This window comes from Carassius auratus, chromosome 1 (assembly GCF_003368295.1).
Source record: "Carassius auratus strain Wakin chromosome 1, ASM336829v1, whole genome shotgun sequence".
NCBI lineage: Eukaryota > Metazoa > Chordata > Actinopteri > Cypriniformes > Cyprinidae > Carassius > Carassius auratus.
Window position 1 is genome coordinate 24456355 of NC_039243.1, and position 21938 is coordinate 24478292.

Below are 21938 nucleotides of genomic sequence, written 5' to 3' on the forward strand. Positions count from 1 at the left end.
TCCAAGTAAAGAGACCCTCTTTGTTCTAAATTGTTCAGTGAATAACAGGATAAACTTTCTAAACTGTCAAGGACTATTATTTTTTATTTTTTTGGTAGTAATTAGACTGATTTTAAGAAATTTATTCAAAATAGAATTATGATTAAGACAATAATTAGTCTTAGTCATAATTCTATTTTTAATAAATGTCTTAAAGTTCCTGTCTGAAGTTGCATAGATGGGAAACGATGATTAAATCTTGAATTTTCTTCTCTTTTACACCCATATTATACACACAAACATCCATACTAAGCAACTCTTAATTAATGAACATGGCCAACTGATATGATGAAGTATTGAAGTCAGCATAAAATGAAAAGTTGACTATTTGCTGTGATGCATTTTAATTGTTTTTTTTTAGTGATTCATCTGACATCACATATTACAAGGGGATTTTTTTTTTACTCTAAAGTTTTAACTTGTTTCAGAATTAAAAAAAAAACATTTTAAATATTAATAAGCCATTATGTGACAAAAATATCAAAATAAAATTTAATTCAGAAGTTAAAAACAAAACCAAAAAATGCTCACTATAGAAACGATGCATTCAAGTTACCGTTTGTATAAACTGCATACTTCATGTATTTTTGAATTAAAGGTGCACTGAGTAGTACTTTATCTAGCTTAAGCATCGCTGTTGTACCAAAACCACAATGCTGAAAGATGCAGCAATTTTCATCTATCAGCGTGGATCAGCATCATCATCTCTGAGTTTTGTCAAAGGAGATGGATACTAATGAGTGTGAAGTGAAACATCACCGGTCATGTCATGTCAGCATACAGTAGAAAAATAAATCACGTCATGTCAACATAGCGAAAAAAATCAGGGTGACCAGCACCAATTAAAACCTACTAGGAGTAGTCTTCTTATCATGCAAGTGAACCCCATTCCGATGACTCTTCAACACTATTTCCTAATAAGTAAAACTTTTTCAATTATCATGAAAGTAAATTTTAAAAAAAAAATGTAAGAAAAGAAAATGTAAATGGGGTTGTAAATGACTTCACACTTGGAATACATAACCTGATGTTGTGAGATTCGGCTTTAATCTATGTGCTAAAGAATGCAGCGATTGTGACTGAAACCATTATCCCTGTGTTGCCTGAAAATTCCTCTTTATACTTTGTCTTTAGTGGATATTTATTTTCTGGTTTTGTGCTTTACATTTGAGCCCCTCACATCTGCTTTCAGTTTTCTCTCTGCTATGTCTCAAACTGCTGAAACTCTCAGAGTAGCATGGTCTCTCATGCCTTATAAACATCAGAAATCTAAGCACCAGCTATGCAATAATTCAAAAGGAAAAACAAAAGAGTGGAAAAAGATTTCATATCATGTTTGTGTGTGTTACCTCTGTGCTAGTCTGGCTTTGGTTCTGATTCTGTGACTGCACCTCATTCTCCTGCCCTCGGATGTCCAGTGAGTCCATGCTGGATGCCGAGGCAGAATTGATGCTCGACCTGGATGAATGACCGATCGAGTGCACTTCCTGGTCACTGACCGTACCAACCGATCCTGTGCGGCGATGATGTGTGTGAGAAGTCGGGTGAGACAGAGTTGCAGATGAATATGAGGAGGAGGATGACGAGGATGATTGAGAAGTCTGCCTTGCTGCCTCGTCCATGCTCAGGGAGGCCCTTTCTAGCTGAGCGGTGATGTCATCCAGGGAGATGTTGGAGGCCAGGGGTCGTGATTGGCTGCTGCCAGCGCGTACGGTGGAAGCAGGAGAAGCTCTGGTGCTGCTGCTGGTGCTTCCTCCGCTGCTGCCCCCTCCGGTGTGTTTGGTGCTGGCCGAGCGGCCTGTGGGTCTTTGTCTAGATTTGCCATCTGAGGTCTTGCTCATGGGTTTGCCGATAGTGCTGAGCTCTTGTTCTATTGAACACAGGTCAGCCATGAGGGCGTCCAGGTCCACTGTCTCACCTTGGTTAATGGCTTCTACACAGATAGACAGAAGACAATTTTAATTCAATTAATCCAAGCATGCTACCATTTCAAAGTTAGTATTAGTTAATACTTTAATTCAGCAAAGATGCATTAAACGGATTAAAAGTGACTGTAAATACATTTATAATGCTACAAAAGATTTCTATTTTAAATAAATGCTGTTCTCTTAACCTTTCTATTCAGTAAAGACTACTGAAAATGTATCTCAGTTTCCACAAAAAATATGAACTGTTTTCAACAATGATAATAATAAGAAATATTTCTTGAGCAGAAAAGCGGCATATTAGAATGATTTCCGAAGGATCATGTGACACTGAAGATGAAAATTCAGGAATATATTACATTTAAAATACACTACAATAGAAAACAGTTATTTTAAACTGTAATAACATTTCACGTTTACTTTTTTTTATGGTATTTTTGGTCAGACAAATGTAGCCTTTATGAACAAAAGAGGCTTATTTTTACAAATATAAAACAACCCCAAACATTTAAACTGTAGTGTTTGTGCATGGTAAACTATAATTGCAACCATCTCTGCAGTTATGCTGGTGGTCTAATAATAATCTCTCTGCAGTATGTCACAACACCATCATATCAGATGCATGTGAAGGCGTTCTGAGCAGGAATTGGAGTGCCAATGAATGCTGAGTAATCGGAGGTGGTGTGTTTCTAGGTGTAGTCTAACCGTTGATGTTGTACATAGAGAAACGGTAGGAGAAGTTGGCAAGATTTGTTTCCTGTCTGAGTGGAGCTTTCTGCATTTTCTCTGGACGCCCATCATCCAAACTCTACATTAAAGAGAAAAAGAGAGAGAGAGAGAGACAGGGCAAAGTGAGATCCGAGGAGACATACCAATCATAACATATTAATCATCAATACAGTCAGTACATAAAAACTGAAGAATCTGAATTACGTCTGTGAACCATAAACTATAATAGAATACTGAACTCTGGCAGAAAATAATGTTCATGATAAGGCCAGAAGTCTGCTGAGGTCCCCGGGCCCCTGATCGAGAACCACTGTATTAAATGATGGCGATAATGAAGATAATCTAAATGTAAAAATAGAAGAAACGAGCATGTACAGTTAAATGTACAATGCTAACCAATCACTGATCATAAAATAAATGGAAAATCTCTGATGTTGGCCAACATATTATAAACAGAATGAATTACAAAAATCAAACATATTGCACATATCAAACTTTCCTGCGAAAAGCCCCCAAAGGGAAGACACATCAAGTTAAAAATACGTCACAATATCACACTGAGCGACTGAGGGTGAGAGTGTCACCTGTGTGAGTTTGTCCAGTTCTCCCAACCAGGTGCCAAACATCTGGTCCAGATCCTGGTCCTCCTTATCGCTGTCTTCTTCAGCAGCATGGTCCAACTCTTCATCTGATACCTGCTCCATATCTGCTGTAACACACACACACACACACACACCACCTCAGTACATGATACAGTCAACTAGCGTGCCATGTCCACATCAACAGACATCCTGATGTCTAAACATACAGAACATCACAGATATTACAGCCTGCTGACAAAGAACCAACATTTCAAGAACGACTTGTTGGGTTTGATGCGTCTTGTCAACACAGTTGTTGATTCATTCATCACAGGTTGTCATGATGATTGATTTAGTTTCCACTTATGTAACCCAGTAAACGATATTAATTTAGCGTTCCTTATCTCACATCACCATCGAAGCCCTTAAATCTTCCTTTTGAATGAGGGTTGTGATATGACACCTTCCAATCTGCATTTGACACTGCAATCCCGTAGGATATCATCTGTTAGTCTGGCACGTTTGAGAAAAACAAAAGCTTTATGTGTGCTCTGTCACAGTGTTCGTCTCTGTGTAAACTCAGTCATTATTTCAAGGCTGCCTTCTGAGAGGGTGTGATGTGGTTGTTATGGTAACCTTATCTCCATCTCTAAGACTCTCTCTAGATCTCCCACTATCAGTTTTCACCCCCATCATTGCCATGGCAACCCCTGCTGTATCTTCCACTGTGTTTTTAATTTGTTTTATTAATTAAAATATTGTTCATTACTTACTAATATATTAAAAATAACCAAAGCACACAAAGTACTTCTAGGTCACTTCTAGGTTTTAGGTCTACACTTGTTACTGATACTACACTGCGTCAAGCACACATAAACAAAACACGCTGATTTGACTTGTAGATCAACATTAATGTTTCAATGCAATGTAATTAAATCATATTTTAGGTGTGAAATTGTAAACACTGACTGTAATAAAGAGGATGCTGGGTGTGTCGGTAATGAGCTCATTAGAGGGAGGTTTGAGGGTGTCAGGCGACGGTTGTCCTCTAGGGGACAGTAATGTAACTGATGCACAGTCACAGCTACAACTGGGACAAAACACAGGAGTCAGCATGTGTGTGTGAGTGTGTGTGAGCATGCATTAGGCTTTCCATGCTGAGTCAGGGTTGCGTGAATGGAAAACCGATGAACTTTCGTGAACAACTAACTATGCATTGAGACATATTAATGACAGCCTCAGCATTTATGATTCACTTTCACAGTAGGAGAAACCAGCAAGGGCCCCGTGACCACACTTCACTATTACATGTAATATATATTTATTATTACACAAAATGTCAGACTGTAGAAACCTAAACTGATCACATTCCCATCTCTCTTTTTCATTTTCCATCTTTTTGTGCTACTCACATGCCTCATGGGGCCCAAGAGAGCAGAGATGATCCCTCAGAGATTCTGAGCTCACTTGAACCCCAATGAGCTTTTTTAACATCTACATAGAAAAATATTTTGATCAGAAAGCAGAATCACATATTCCAGGAAGACGTGAACTAAACTAAAGCAAACAAAGTCAAGATATACAGTACCCTTCAAATGTTTGGGATCGGTGCGACTTTTTGAATGTTTTTAAAAGAAGTCTCTGCTGCTCATTTATTTGATCAAAAATATAGTAAAAACAGTAATATTGTGAATTATAGTATATATATATATATATATATATATATATATATATATATATATATATATATATATATATATATATATATATATATTCTCAAGATACATTTTATTATCATTATCAATGTAACAAAATATATTTGTAAAATATTTAGAAACATTATACATGTATTTACTGTCACTTTTAGACAATTTAATGCTTCCTTGATGAAAAAAAAAATTAGTTTCTATAAAAAAAACTAAACCTGTACTTTAACTGAACTTGCATTTCTAACAGCTCATTAAAACAAACTATTATCGTAGTTACAGAGTTACAGTAGTTACAGAGCTTAGACCTCGAGACAAATGACCGTGTTGAGAATGGTTCTTTAGATGTTCTTGAGATTAGCCTTGTTTGATAAATATTGCTCCAACCCCGCATGGCAAAGTAGCTGCACTACCTAACAGAAACAGAAACAGTATCAATGTAAGAGTCTCTTCAGAATCAGAATCTAAACGGAATGCTTGAACCATTATGAGATGGTTTCGGACCCTGCTGAGTGAGCTGCTTCTTACAGGGTTCAGTTACTACAAACAATCAGAGGCGGTTCTGTTCACCCAGGTGCTTAATTCAGTACACTCACACTCGCAAATATATCAGATCAGCAGGAAACGAATGATGCCTTCAGTCACTCTACTGCAAACGGCCACAGTTCTGCATTATCCGTCAAGCACAGAGAGGATAAATAAAAACACAGAGGGAAAGAGAGGGGACGGTGTGGGGCAAAAAAAAAAAAAGAAAAGATTTTGCTAAATTATGGAACAGCAGAAAATTTAAAGAAAGTGTGGATCGAGAACGAGAGCAGATGAAAATTAAGAGAGGTGTGTTATCTTGGCACCCTGTTGCTTAACAGCTGCTGATTTAGACTAAAAGCTCTGCTAAGCTATCTGTCTCTCTCTCTCTCACACACACACACACACACACGCAAAATGGTGATGGTGCCACTACACACAATATAAACTTTTCTGCTTCATTTAAAGCTTAATAATATATGAATGAACAAATATCTTGAGGAATGCTGTGAATGTGACAGGGTGGAACATTACAAAGCAAAATGGTTACTGCTCTCCTCGTCATCAAGGTTATGGCCTGCTGTCAGCAGCAAAAAAACAACAACTACTAAGCTAACTAACTAAACAGTAATCAAGCCTCACGAACACAGAAAAGGATTCCGTTGTACTTGAAAATAATTGGGTTAGGGTCTGAATTCCACAAGGATGCATTAAATTAATCAAAAGTGACAATGTCTATTTCAAATAAACTAAATTATTTTTAACTTATTGGCTACTGAAAATTTAGCATGCATCACAGATATAAATTACATTTGATCATACATTTGCATTGAAAAAAAAAAGAATATTGTAAAATTATTTTAATAATATTATTTATTAGTAATAATAATAAATTGGTAAATACAGCCTTGATGAAACTAAATGAATGGTAGTGTATTTAACACACACATACACAGACACACACACACACACAAAACATTAAACAAAATAACAAATGTTCAGAATTCATAATTATGAAAAATATATTTTAAGCATTCAAAACAAAGTAGATTGATCTGCTTATAGCATTTCAGAAAATCATATTGTGGACAAACATGGAAAGAATTATATAGTGATATATAGAGAAAAAAAGAGAAGGAGGTAGAGAGGGAAAGAGAGGAAATGTCCAGGATGTACAGAATTCTTCATTTTTCCCACGAGCTGTTCTGCTAAGAATCTCCCAACACCCTCCAGCAGCTGTTCTCTGACACACACACACACACACACACACCACACACACACACACACTCCATCTATGAGGCTGAATATGACATCATGGCTGGCCAAGGATGGGGACAGGAAAAGGAAGAGGGGTGAACAGGCTAACACCCTTTTCCATGTGTGCAGTCTCGCTCTTTCAAACACACAAACACACACACACACACACGGTGTGAAAGAACAACAACAAGAAACACTACAGCTGGCACTTTTAACTCCCTGACCTCTTGCTCAAACACACACAAGTGTACTTGTGAGTTCGGCCCCAAATAAACACAGACACACAATTAGCATGTGTGCTAATGTTATTATTCATCCCTACCCAAACACTACATATGGCAAAACACACACAACACATGGATCTGAGTGCTATTCAAATCTAATAAATCACGTACAGTACCAGCAGATGCCAACTTCTGAGTTAACTTAACACATCAGCATAAAACATGGTCTTTCCATTGGTTCTGAGCACACACTGATATTACAACAGCAAAGCGGACTAATATTTATCCGTTCCAAATTAAACACACACACAACTAAACCATTAAAAAAAAATATATAACGTTTTAATTTAATTGGGTAAGATGTTGTTTCCAGATTTGAATAACACACTTTATTTTCATAACCAGTAGTAACAGCCGTTTTAACACAACACTCCTGTAAATGCTTTACGAACACACCAGTCATTCTGTGACCAAAAAAAACTAGCTATGACCTTTGACCATGTCCTATTGAGACATTTAAAGAATGTTACTGTACTGCCATACAAATGTCTGATTGTAATCTGCATGGGCAGAAAATCAATCAATGTTTCACTAAAAGAGGTTAAATTTGGGTGGGTAGAGCAGCAGGTGTTTTTAGCTCTGCTTCTGTTCTTCAGACTCATATCGTGTGGTACACAAGGTGAAGAAATGGCTTTGTGAGGAAGTGAGGAGAAAAGGCAGATGAATTTGTGGCATGAAAAACCATGTATGACAAGTGCTGAAATTACTCCTCCCTACAAGCTCTCATCATCAGGCATAATTTACTGCAGCAAAAAATGAATTACAAAAAAAAAAAATAATAATAATAATACAAAAAAAAAAACCTTCAGTGGATGATAATGGATAGGATATACCGTATTTCTTGCATCCATATCTTTGTTTAAAATAATAATAAAACAAAACACAGCACAACACAGCAAAATGCTGGGCTGTCAAAATAATATAAAAATCTCATTGTTGAAGCCTGGTAAGTAATTAGAAACTAGAAAGTAGAATTAATAATTATTAACTTCAGCAGAGTTATAAATTAAACATCGGTAGCTGAAGACACTTTCAAATCCATCATCGCTCAGTGTAAAGCACAGCTGAATGCAGCACACTCTCCAGACAGAAATAGCATAATATCTCATGTGCTGAGCAATTGTGACGCTCTGAAAATATCCTAGATTTAAAACATTAGATGATTGTATGTGTGTGCATGTGTGTGTGTGATGGCAGACAGTCTCTGAGGGATGATGGCATATGACAGCATTCCTCTACAGTGCAGTGGGACACAGATTAGCTCTAACCAAGAGAGAGAAAGATACAAATTGAGCATCTTAAGAGCAGAGTGAAAAAGAGGACAGTGAGAAGGGAGAATGTAACCTGAGGGACAAATCTCCTATTATTTAGCACACAGACATACACAATGTACAATTAAAAACCAGTGAAAATCACCAGTATGTGAAACATTCAAAACACATATTAAGAATGTTTAGTCACACAAGCTGACTCACCACTTTTTTTTTGCTTGTCCACACTTTTCCTTTACCTCACTCACACAAACACACACACACACTGCTGAGTGTAATCTATCATCACATCCTGAGCTGATGGGGCTCCTGAATCAGAGAATGACTGATTTCAGTGAATTCTAAAATAAGCCCTAAACACCCTCTGTGAAGGCATGACTCCATGCATCTCCTTGATATATTTGAAGTATCCATTCCATTGATATCCATCCATCCATGATATTCCATTCACCATCATGGATGACACTGTGGTGTAACAGAATTTACATTACACTGAATGATATAAACCTTAACCTGAATGAAAAATCGTATCAATAAAGTCACTTTGCTGCAGGAACGCAGTCTTTTGTCACAACTGGTCAAACGATTATCATATAAAAAAAATAAAAAAATAAAAAAATAAAAATAAAATAATAATAATAACAATAATATTATATATATATATATATATATATATATATATATATATATATATATATATATATATATATATATATATATATATATATATATATATATATATATATATATATATAATTTCAGAATGGCTTCTTGGTTCCAGTGAATGACCTCTTAACAGACTGCATAATCAGGACAAAAGTACCCTGGTTATTTCATAACTCAAAACAACAAGAAATATTCCTTCTAATAGACAGCCAACACTTACTTGAAAAGCAAGAGAACAAATATAAGCTACTTATTAACTTGGTATTTTATATGTTTATTTAAAGATGTAAAGATAAAATCAAAGTCTGGACCATTACACTGAATGACAATTTTCCTGTTTGCTTATAAAGGAACCAACGTGTCAACGCAATAACTTTACACCACACTGGTTCCTTCTCTGTCACTCTGGAGTATATGTTTCTTATCTTTTTCTCTGAAACCCAGAGAGCTGGACACTCTATTAATTTCACATTCTCACTTGCAGAATTGTCTCTTTTTTATTGCTCCCTGCACCTCCCAGGTTTCCCATTATGCCTCTGTATTAAAGACAATATCAAACCATTATCTGCAAAGACTGAAAAAAGAGGGACAACTGGATAGGGTTATTCTAAATATATGTTTAGTGCAGGCCCAGAATCACTTTGTATTGAAATGAAAGTGAAAACTGAGTCATACAGGAGGTGTGAACATATTTATTTCAGCATCCAGCATCCATTCAGTCATTGTGCTGCATGTGGCAAAGTAAAGTTTGGGGAGATTTATCAAGCATACACAGTGACAGATATAAAGGAGTTTTAGTCACACAAACTCTCTCAAACAATATTATGTCAGGCCCTATGGAAAAGAGTGCATTATCTAATTTCCTTTTCTCTTCAGAACAACAGATTGTTTTTGAATCATGAGAAAGAGGCAGATATGGCACATACAGAGTGAAATGCAGTCGGAGAGAGAGAGAGAAAAGATTGTGAGAATCAACTGACATGGTGTCTTAGGATATTTCATGAGGGTGTGGACTCATTCTCACTCAGCACTTCACGTCATATCCTTTTGGCTATCCAAATGGCACACAAAGCAAACACCCTCACACACACACACACACACACACACACACAGCCGGTGGCCCAGTGAAAGAGCTCCTTTCATTGAGGAGCCACACAAGTCCAAAGTTCGCCAGGGAAGAGGTGTGTCAATTTTTCATAGTTTGACCTTCACTCTGTCTGACACGGTTAGCCAAAATGTTCAAGCAACAAGGAATATCCTAAACATGAACTTCATCGACATATAATCATATAAGCTTGTGTCAATACTGTAATCACCAAACTGAGAAGCATGCAGACTCTGGGAAACCCTTTGGAGACCATTATAGTGAAATGCTATTCGTTTTTAGAGAAGATACATCCCAGCTGTGAAAGAAAGACCGTCACAACATCCCCTGAATGTCCATTATGAATATCCCCTCAACTTCTTTATGTAGAGTTCTTTACTTCACCCAAAAGTGAAAATTCTCTCATCATTTACTCACTGTCAATCCATCCTAGATGTATTCTGTGGAACAAAAGTTGAATTTAGTTTTTTTTTTTTTTAGAAAAAGCATGTTGTGAACTTGCATTAGAAGTGGATATTTTGCATGGTTTTTGAAGGACTTGTCCATTTGCATTATATGGAGTTACAAAGATGGATTATTTTTCTGAAAATAATGTTTCACTGATGAAAAAAGTAATATACTCTACATCTGGGATGGCATAATTTTTGGTTGTGTACCCCTTTAACCATTAAAAGGACATTCAAGCATGCCATTTGGAGGACGTCCAGCAAACATTCAGGAACATTTGTTACCAGGCATTAAGAGATGAGAGATGAAACAAGGAAATTCGCAAACATTCAATGGCGTTTCCAGAACGTTTTGCTTTAAAATGGGACCCATTTCAAACATACAAAATAGTCTGTTAACGCCCTGCATTGATCATTACAAAATTAACCAAATTGTGACCTAAGTCAACATTAGGAGAAGAATAACATCAGATATTTTACTCTATTTGAGAAGTTTCAGAAGACACAAGCACAGTTTGACTACTTTAATGGTGGGATGTTTTCTCGTTTTTGGAGCTTTGTGGTTACCACGAACTGTTTTATGGAAAAAATCTGTCTTTAGTTTTTAGTTCCACTGAAGAAAGAATTAATTTGGTTTTGGAATTATATAAGGGTGCAATGAGCAAAAGCGTCCATTAATGAGGGTTACTGGGATAAAGTGAGTAGCATTGAGCTGGTCATATGATCTTATTATGTCAGCTCCCGTGAGGCAACCCACTCACTTGAAACACTTTCTCATCTTACATCAGAGCTCTTGATGCAAGTCTTAAAACGGGGAGTATGCATAATGAATACTCTCCGTGTAGAGCTCAGAAACTTCAACAATTTTTATTGGTCTTTAAAAGCATGCTTGGTATGTGATTTTTTTTATTTTTTAAGTAGAATTAAAGTGGTTCCATGCATGAGCTGTATCCTCCAGATGTTCTACTCTGCTATTATTCATATGTATATTTCTTCCACATACTGGCTGAAACAAAAACCAAAAGGCACATGCTTACACGGACAGTGCTGACTGTGGGGTATGCCCCTCTATGTGTGTGCGTAAGTGTCTAAAATGCATGTGTGTATAGCTTTAGGGCAAGATGAGTAAGCAATCCCTTTTACCGCGGTCCCAGGTGGCTTGAAATGTGTAGTCATAAGACTGAGCTTGAACACCCAAATACACTGCACCACGAACCAGTGCTGCAGATAATGCAGCTGCCTTGCATGCATGCAAAAAAAATATATAAATACATTCTCCTGCAATATACTACAGAGTCTGAAATGGATATATATTTAAAAAATAAAAATAAAAAAAACCCAGAAGAAATGTTAAGAATAAAGAAATGTGTCCATGAAGACAGGCGAAAGCTCTGGAATGCTAGATATTCCATGTGATGGCCCTACAATCAGCTATTTATGAGTTCAGTCAGGAACTGCAGCTCTAAGTATCACCAGAGACTCCAGCCACTGTTCTCACTGCTTCTATTAGACAGACAGTACCACAGCATCAGGTCTCAGACCAGCTGGCTGCGGGACAACTTTTTTCTAAAGGACATCAGACTGTTGAACTCCTACATCAAGTAATATTAGAACTGAAACCCCTCCCAACCCTTCAGAACAGCACTCGAACAATTATATAGGGGATATATGACCGGTCATACTCCACAGTATAATTGCTGCCTGTTTACTGCATCCCATCATGCACATTATGCCCACTAGTATCTGCCAGAGGTGGGACAAAGTAATTGTTATGCAAGTCACAAGTAAGTCTCAAGTCTTTGCCCTCGAGTCCCGAGTCAAGTCGAGTCAAAGATGAGGTAAGTCCCGAGTTGAGTCAAAAGTCAAAGCCAACAAGTCTCAAGTCGAGTCCAAAGTCCTACCATTTTAGTTTCGAGTCATTTCAAGTCCTCTTACCACAGAAATAAAAAGGACGTTGACATGATGTTGGCGAGGTTTTCCATCTGAGTGTGCTACACTCATGTACCTCATATAGTCCGGGTTCAAAAATCCCTATTTTTGTTAGCATGAACCAACAAGGGAGAAGTGCGTTTACTGTCTCATTGATACAGTATGGTACATCCGATAAGGTGCTTAGCATTCATTCAAAATTTACCTTTCTTTGTGCAACTTCAGATGTCGTACGTCACCTGTAGGAGAAAAAAAAAATCTATCCGTGGCAACGGTTTTGCATTCCATCCCCTCAGTTTATAAACTGTACTCACGAATTCATAAACTGTTCCCTTGGTTTAACAAATCGTGTCCACGAATTTCCAATCCGTGCGCTCAGATTTTGTAAACCATACCATACCATTGTTTTTGAATCCGGACCAACAAATTCATAATCCGTGCGCACGTTTTCGCAATCCGTTCCCATGGATCTGTAAACCGTACTCACTCATTCATTAAGCAAGCTACGTGTTAACATACAGTTTTACTGAATATTATTATGTGGAATAGGTTTAATAATAATAAAGGAATAATCTTGATTGTAAGTGTGCAATAAACCTGGCATTGTGACTAACTCTGGAGTAATTTTTTCCTCTGTTGTAAATTGTTTTGGATAAAAGATTCTTATGCATAACCTGTATAATAATATATAATAATGATAAAAATAAACTTCTTTTTATAATTTTAATTTGTAGGCTAAATAAATGAGTACAAGAAAATAATTCATGAATTGCTTTATTTTTAAATAACCTTTTACAGTTTTGTAAATGCTTGTGTACAATTCTTTCTTAACATGCATGAAGACTTATTTTTGTGATTTCATTATACTAAGCTCCATTCACTCCACCCCACCTGCCGGAGTTAGATGCATGTTTCACTGTTAATGAGGCCAAAAATAACATTGCATTCAGTTAGAAGGAAAAGGAATGAAAACATAACCAGCATATTATTTGTTTTGTATTGCTATTTACCCTTATTTTCTTCTTCTTTTTAGCATAAATTTTTTTGGCCGTAAAACACAGGCGGCTGTGTCTTATCCTATTGGTGATTGATGTAAAATAAACGCTAAAAAGAAGACTATTTTGTGAATGCTGATCGTGGATAATCGAAAATGCGCAAAAAGGGCGGGAGCTGATTGCTGAAGCCACGCCCACCTAGCGCGACGGCATTGTCAGCAGCGGCAATCCACCTGTCACTCAAGTGGCCACGCCCTTAGTTATGCAGAACTTTAAGTCTTAATATAATTTAAACAGTTGAGTTTTTAAAAAATTCAACCCCCTCACAGTTGTAATGAAGGGTAAAATTAGCAATATAGACTAAAATCATTTTTTGAACCAGGCTGTAAACATGTTTTTTTCTGCTGTAAAGTTGGGCATTTTAACATGGGGAGTCTATGGGACTGACTCCCTTTTGCAGCCAGCCTCAAGCGGCCAGTCGATGAATTGCAGTTTTTGTCACTTCCTTATTGGCTCCATGGGAGAGAGCGTGAGGTTGCTGCTCGGTACGGATGCAAAAACCGAGGGTACGGTTTACAAAATTTGAGTGCACAGATTGGGAATTCGTGGGCATGGTTTGTTAATCCGTGGGTACGATTTGTTAAACCGAGGGAACAGTTTATGAATTTGTGAGTATGGTTTATAAACTGAGGGGACGGATTGCAAAACTGTAGCCACAGATGGATTTTTTTTCTTACAGGTGACGGCGCGGCCGTGTGAACTTTTCCCCCCCAGGTTTTCATGGGAAGTAGCAAGTCTTCTTGAGTCAAAAGGCGCAAGTCCAAGTGAAGTCACGAGTCATTGATGTTAAAGTCGAGTTGCAAGTCTTTGTACATTTTGTTGAGTCGAGTCCGAAGTCATCAAATTCATGACTCGAGTCTGACTCGAGTCCAAGTCACATGACTCGAGTCCACACCTCTGGTATGTGCCTACTTTTACTCATGAGCAGCACAAGGGTGGGCTTTTGGGGCTTTCATCTGCAGTAAAGAACAACTCTGCAACTTTCGACAAAAACCTCCTGCACATCCATTCAGCTTGTCAGGAACGAGCAGGAGGAGCAGCAGGGTAAACAGAAGAGAACCAAATGTAGCAGATATAATTAATGTTCTCTTTCTAACATTCGCTCAGTATCTCACTATGGGACAGCCTCAGGAAGCACCTATAACACCACGTCTGCCAACCATGGCATACCAATCACTGCAGCGATCAGAGAGGCATATAAACCACAGCTAACTGCCATTTCGTCATTCTCGTTCTCTTCCCCGTAAAGATTTCGGAAGCTGTCCTCTTTGGGACTTTGGGAATTATTGCTAAACTGTTTATAGACGGAGCTGCAAGGTAACGTCCCAAATGCAGTTTTTCTATTTATTTTTCTTTTGGTGCTCACCACCAAAAAAAAAGCTCTCTGTCGCAGCATAGCTCTGTACTAGTTGTCATGTTGTGGTGGGCTTACCGTAGGTACAGGCTTCATGGCCACTGCAAAAGAGCTGGAGAGCCCCGGATGAAAGGGCTGTCCTCCTCATCCGTGTGCGTGCCGAATGTGGATTTCTGCAAAAGAGTCACATGGTCTCTGCATCTCCTGCTTGGGTGCTAAACACGCTCAGGCGGCATTTATTGATATTTTAACAACCCCGAGGGCGTCCCCACTGCGAGCGAAGGATTCGCGCTGCAATAGCTGGGAAGTCAGACCCATGCCTCTCTGCTCAACCCAGAGAGGAACCAATGGATTGTCCACAGGCCTCCAGCTCCTGGGGTGAGATGATGGAGAAGGTGTCGCCTGTCCTTCCCCTGCTGTTTGAAGATCCGTTAGCGGGAGAGGAAGATGTTCGCTGTAAAACCTCCTGTGTTCAATGGAGTGGTAATTTCAGTGGCCCAAGGGGAAGACGCTCAGGTTTTAGAGGAAGAAATATCCTCTTTAATGAGAAAAGGAGTGATGATTCCAACAGAGGAAAGCCAGACGGGCTTTGTAAGACTCCAAAAAGGAATTTTAGACATTTATTCAGGACCTGATTATTTTTTTTTTATTCCCCTCTTTAGTTTGAAGGTTGGAGGGGGTAATTTTTAGACATTTGAAAAATATACGTATATATATTTATTTTACCTAAATGTTTCATAAAGCACTACATTTTTGGTTTTTACAATTGTGCAATTGTTGCACAACAGTTTACACACAGCACAAGCATGATTTTGTGAGCTGTATGTGAGGTTCACACATACTCTGTTTGCAGTGCGCATGCAGTCCATGTGTGGTACATAAGCGGTGCAGAAGCAGCAGGTGCTGCAACTGATCCGTGGCTGTTTACTACATACAGTACACAACATTTATTCATTATTTTGATTTGTAAATTCAAACATTGTTACATAAAATTCCAATTATTTTTTTACACAGTGCAGTAGCTAATACAATCTTTCATAGATGTTTAAATGCAATAAATATCAGAAACACATTATTCAATGCTTTCTGCTTTGTATTTACTTCTAGATTTATATATTAAGTTTCTCAAGCTCGTGGCAAAACATTTAAACTACTTTTCTTACATTATCACAAACATTCTTAGTTAAAACTTACCACTGACAGAAAGTCTGCTCTAGTGCCTTTTCTTTTGCATTCAAATCTTTATTAAAATCATCAGTACTGCAGTTCTTAAAGAACCTTGTTTTCCTAACTTCACGAGTGCCATCTATTATTGCCTTGTTTATATAAAAGTGCTATTTTCCTTTAAACCTAGCCAAAAAGCCATAGCCTATGTGTTGATAGTGAAACACAGTAGACTTTAATTATATGAATTTATGGTGTAATTACTACAGTTTTGTGTCAATCCATGTTCAGATATTTACCACAAACAATCTGCTGTCACTTTAATTTAGGGCTTGCAACGGAAAACGATCTCTGCACTGCTCCTGGAACACACGGCCGGATGCAACCATGTGCAGAGTGAACGCTTTAATAATCCGTTAACATGAGTGTGGGAAAAATATGCACCGCATACGCTCTGAAAACGGAGTACTGTGAACCTGGTATTATGTGTTCTGCGAGTGTGCATGAGCACTCATTCTCCAGGAGAGCATGTGAGTGCAGAATGGTTTAAATACTGGCAATAATAAAAAAGAAATGCATTTTATAAACATTAGTGATGACTTGACACTCTCTATTGTGCAAGTGACAATTACGGTGGTAACTGTGCAGCATGCAGCATGCAGACATGATTTGAAGCCATTTGTGCATTTTGAGAGAAATAGAGAGCACACAGTGATTCACTCACGCTGGTTGTGAAATTGTTTCACAAAAAGTTTTCAAATTAGCTACTTTATAAGTTAATTATTGAAGAAATATAAACTGTACCTCACCTTCAGTATTATTATTATTTTACCTGCTCTGGACAGAGACTGAAATGGTGCCGCTGCATGTCGTGCCAAAACGATTATCGGCCGATACTGATTGGTAGCCAAACAATTGGAGCACCCCTAGCTGTGACAAAAGGAGCAGCTGGGGAAGGTGGAGGGAAATTTGCTCCTGAGCAAGCGATAAGGCTGCTGAATAATACTGAATAAATTTTATACAGGAATGTTGTGATAGGCATAATATTCCTATATGTACTGTAGATGTGGATCAGCTGAGAGTCATCTGATGCAAGCTTGACTCATGTGACCTGCCAGAACTAACACTATGCTTGATTTGTCACTTTCATACAATGAAGTTACTAGACTACAGAAAAGCGTGAAGGGACAATGTTTTTTTTCTGAAGTTTGAAGATGACATTTAATGAGACAGTTTTAGGTTCAGGAAGATTCCTTTAAAAAATTATACTTTACACTAAGTGTTCCAACACTTAAGGCAATGTTATACTCATCACAAAGTTCTTTGTTCTGTGTTCTTAGCTTAGGGGTGAAAACAATTTTGAAACAGTTGCTCAAAAGCACACTTTTTGAACATTCTGACACCACCCATGCTGCTAGGGACTGTGTTTAGCTGAGTTGAGTATGTAAATAAGTAAATCTTCTTAGTTACACAACAACATAAAACAGCAATAAAAAAGAGAAGTTAAGAAAGCATCTGATCATAGGCATATGGAAATGTTTGCACCAACTCTGTAATTCAGCATTCCACTGAATTCAGGATTTCACTTGTGTCTAACCTCTACGGACTGAGTGAACAAATGCACGAGTGGTTTGACAAGCGGTTTCATTTAGATAAGCAGAACTGTTTAAAGTTTGCATGAGCCAAAAGTTGTGACCAATGATTCTTCTCTATTGTGACCTATACATTTACCTTTACTTATATTCCAATTACAACTGTTGTGTTCTGTTATACTTTCTATATTAAGCATATGTTTTATGTGCATACTGTGCATATTTCTGTATTATTTATTCTGTTTCTGCATGTTAAGGAAGAATGATAAGCAAGTGAATTTGATTAGTCTGTGGCACTCCAGATATCCATTTCCTGTTTCTTGCATGCAACCTTCTCCCATAGTGCTTCCACAGACAATAGTAAGCATTTGACTATTTTACATATCGTTCCTCTTTTACACTTCATGTACAGTTGGAATGTGTGACACTGGCCAACTGCTAACTTTGTGAGGGCATGTTGCGTGTCAGGCTGGACACACAGACATGACACGAGTCTCAAACTCTTCTTGTCTCCAACAGCTGGGAATGGCATGTCCATCCCCCCAAAAAACAAACGTTGCTGTGGCCTGGGCGACACACTGTTGCAATAAGGGAATAAGGAAAGGTTGTTAGTGACCAAGAGTAATCTAAAAAAAACACATCAACCCAGTTTATCTAGATGCCAAAGGTGAGACAGCGAGTGAATTAACCTGGAATTAACACAGCAAAGTCACCTGAGAGCCTCGTGTCACTGAGTCTTCACATCAGAGTATGAGTGGACATACTTTAGGTTCTTTTTTACAACAATTTTTAGTCTGAACTCAAACAAAAGCCTTTTAAACTGCAGGCTATGGATGGGCAATACATAACCAGGAAGTACGACCATATTAGCCCGGTTCTGTCAACTTTGCACTGGCTCCCTATTTAACATCAAATACATTTTGACATCTTGATAATTACTTATGCCTGTACAGTTTAGCCCCTCAATACTTGAGTGAGCTCATATTGCATTTTAGTCCTATACGTCCGCTGCAATCTCAAAACTTGCATTTTTAAAATTCAAATCCATTAAAGGAATTTTAGGCTGCATTAATTAGGTCAACCGGAACCAGGAACACTTCCCATAACACCCGCTATACTAGATACAACATAAGAAGAATGGCATCTATATTAATATTAGTCTGTTTCTCTCTTATTCTGAGGCCACTATAGCCATACAGATTCAGTCTGTATCCAGATCAGATGGTGGATCAGCACTTAGAGACAACCTCTAAAGCCCTGGATGTCAGCAGAGACCATGTCAACTAGATGACCCCAGACACAGATCCCCTGCGAAAACTTCATCACCTGGATGACAATCGGCACAAGACCACGGGAACCAGACAAGACCTCTGCACCTGCGTTGCAGCCTGGAATTAAACCACACTATGCTGGTTTCGTCTGGCCAGAGGACAACTGACCCCCCAACTGAGCCTGGTTTCTCACAAGGTTTTTTCTCCATTACTGTCATCGATGGAGTTTTGGTTCCTTGCCACTGTCGCCTCTGGCTTGCTTAGTTGACGCTTGACTGATTGCACAGACACTATTGGAAGAGAGCTGAACTGGATGATGACATCACTGAATCATAAATTAACTGACTTTAGCTGAAAAATAAGCTGCTTTGACAATCAGTATTGAATAAAGTGCTATATAAATAAAGGTTAAAAAAGACAACAACAACAACAACAAAAAGCTTTGTTTAGTTGTCATAAAAATTGTCATAAAAAGAAATGTTAAAATTCTCTGATATTTTAGGCTTACTGGTCGCACTAAATTACTTGATTTTATTGATATTTTAAAATAAATAAGGCAAAAAATATATACAAATTGCAACAACAGAAATAAAAATTATGTTCATTTTAAAAGAGATAAATACAAGTTGCTGCGAATTGGATTTTTGCGATTTTTAATAAAAAAACATTCAAAGAGAAAAAAGGAACGGCGTCATGCCCCTGAATATTTTTATAAATTGTTGAAAAAATACAAATTGTGCATTTGAAAAGGATACTTTACTTTAAATCATCTTGTAAGTACAGGTGTAAGTCTAATGCAAGTGTAAAAGTGTTCTTCCTATTTGGATCCACTCTCTATCATTTCTAAGTGGGTCAAGAGACTGGAGTTCAGTCTTCAGAAAATTAATCATTACAGTAAAAGCACACATACACACAAACACTCCAAACTAATTCCAGAGAAATTCCAGTTTAAACACTGAGCTGTCCAGATCCTCCAGGGCTTTAATGGCTGCACTCATTCCTGGCATTATTCTCAAAAATCCAGCTGTGGTGTCAGAATGCTAAACCTTCACCCACCGTGTCTCCCAATCCTCCATCATTCTTTCCACCCTCACTTCCTTTCTTCTTCTCAGACATTTCTGCACTTCCAACAGTGTCTCTGAAAGCACATGTAATGTACACAATGGACATCTTTGTCGAGACATTTTTTCCTGTTAGCGTGGGGATAAAAGTTGGCAGAAATAAAAAAACAGTCACCTAGATTCCTGCAGACATTATCTGTTATGCAAATGTTTAAATGACACATTTCAGTCGCCTCAGAGCTTTTTTTCTTTTGGTCAAGCTCAGTATTACGCAATATTTCAGTATTTTACATTATTTCTCTTGAGACTAGGGCTGGGCGATATATCTAACGATATGATCATGCGCATCTGGTCAGTAAATCTGGTTCAGTGATTACCGCTAAATCGGCATCACCAGCTTTCAAATGGAGCGGCATTTAATAGACAGAGCCGTAGATCACTGACAAATGCGCAATTCCGCTTTCATTATTGCAGATGAAACGCCTTCGATAATGAATGCGATATTGCGTAGCTTGTCAGTGATCTACGGCTCTGTCTATTAAATGCCGCTCCATTTGAAAGCAGGTGATGGCAATTTAGAGGTTATCACGGAACCAGATTTACTGACCAGATGCGTATGATCATATCGTTAGATATATCTCCCAGCCCTAAGTGAGACTAGTGTACTATACACAAAGTTTAGGTATACTGCTTTATTACCTCTACCAAAAAATTGGAAAGGACAGAAATCAAAATAAACAAACACATAAAACCGAACAATAGAGCCTTTCGTACCACTTTAGTTCCAGAACTAAATGTATAGTACTAAAGTACTGGGACAATTTTGCGTGAACTATTTCCCAGTACCATTTAAAGGGTTGCATTCACACCAACTGTGTATACTAGGAAGTGACGTAAGCCAGTCAACATTGATGTAATTTGTGCGTGACGTTCAACAACGTTAACAAAGAAGAACAACGTTAACAACAGGAGGATGGAGGACGCTGTGATCGGAGATGTGTTCTTGTTGTTTCTCGTGGGTTTTACAATAATGGACATGGAACGTCGATTTATGCATGTAGCGGTTGAAAGAACGAAAAGGAGGACTAAGAATCTCCAACGACAACTGGCAGTGCTATATTTGCTACAAGTGCCTGCACTTCAGCGTACGTCCATCTATTGCTGTTCATCATATTTGCAAAATAAGTTGACACAATGTTTACGGTGTGTTTACACAGCGTTATAAATCATGGCAGGTGAGGGCGTTTTCTAAAGGCCCTATAGTATACAGCCATCAAACCACTGGTCTATGCATATTATACTATAAAAGCTACACAAAATATATAAACTGGGAATTTGAGATGACTTGGTTTTAATAAATGTTAATTCACATTATATTATAAATATTAAAGCACTGGTTGATAGTCCCATTTGAAAGGAAAACTATTTTTTAAAAGACTAACTCTGATAACGTGTACATACATCAAAAGGAACTGGAACCAGAATTTAAGTTGAAATGAAAAACCTCAAACCCAGAGTGGGGGATTTGACTCATTTCAAGTCCACCACATGCCACTTATTCCACAAAAGGGATAAAGAGAAAGAGGGTTACATTAATTAAAACCAAACAGGCATTTTGAACAAACAAATATTTTCCCAGACAACAATGGCTCATAACCCTTATAAACTCTTTCTAAGCGAATAACAAAAAGTGTGGGGACTCAATTGTGCTCTTTCCTCTTAATCAAGAAAGTTGTAACACACAATCTGTTACTCGGCCTCAAAACCTTGCCGTGCACACACACGCCTCAACTGATGAGAGACAAACGTAAAGAGTATGAAAACGGGTGTGTGTCCCATTGAGCAAAGCAGGTCACAGCTGCACACTGAGGCACAACTGTGCTGACCGTCTGTCCACATGGCAGCGAGACTCTGTGTGCGCCGCATGACAAAGCCCTGGCTCACCGACTTGCAGACCATGTGGTGTTCTTGCAAAAGA

The 21938-nt window shown here is 38.0% G+C and overlaps 1 protein-coding gene across 5 annotated transcripts in view; it reads right to left on the reverse strand.

Moving 5' to 3' along the window:
* LOC113105365 (ras-associated and pleckstrin homology domains-containing protein 1-like) overlaps positions 1-21938 on the reverse strand; it is a 56700-nt gene that overhangs the window by 22254 nt on the left and 12508 nt on the right. For 4 of the 5 annotated variants that reach the window (XM_026266419.1, XM_026266406.1, XM_026266428.1 and 1 more), the window contains exons 2-4: positions 3278-3402; positions 2670-2772; positions 1389-1972 (exon numbers count right to left, since the gene is read on the reverse strand). In XM_026266419.1, coding sequence (XP_026122204.1) covers positions 1389-1972; positions 2670-2772; positions 3278-3397 — 807 coding nt within the window. In that variant the 5' untranslated portion in view covers positions 3398-3402. The remainder of the gene's footprint in view (positions 1-1388; positions 1973-2669; positions 2773-3277; positions 3403-21938) is intronic. The other variant, XM_026266412.1, reaches the window with a different exon arrangement.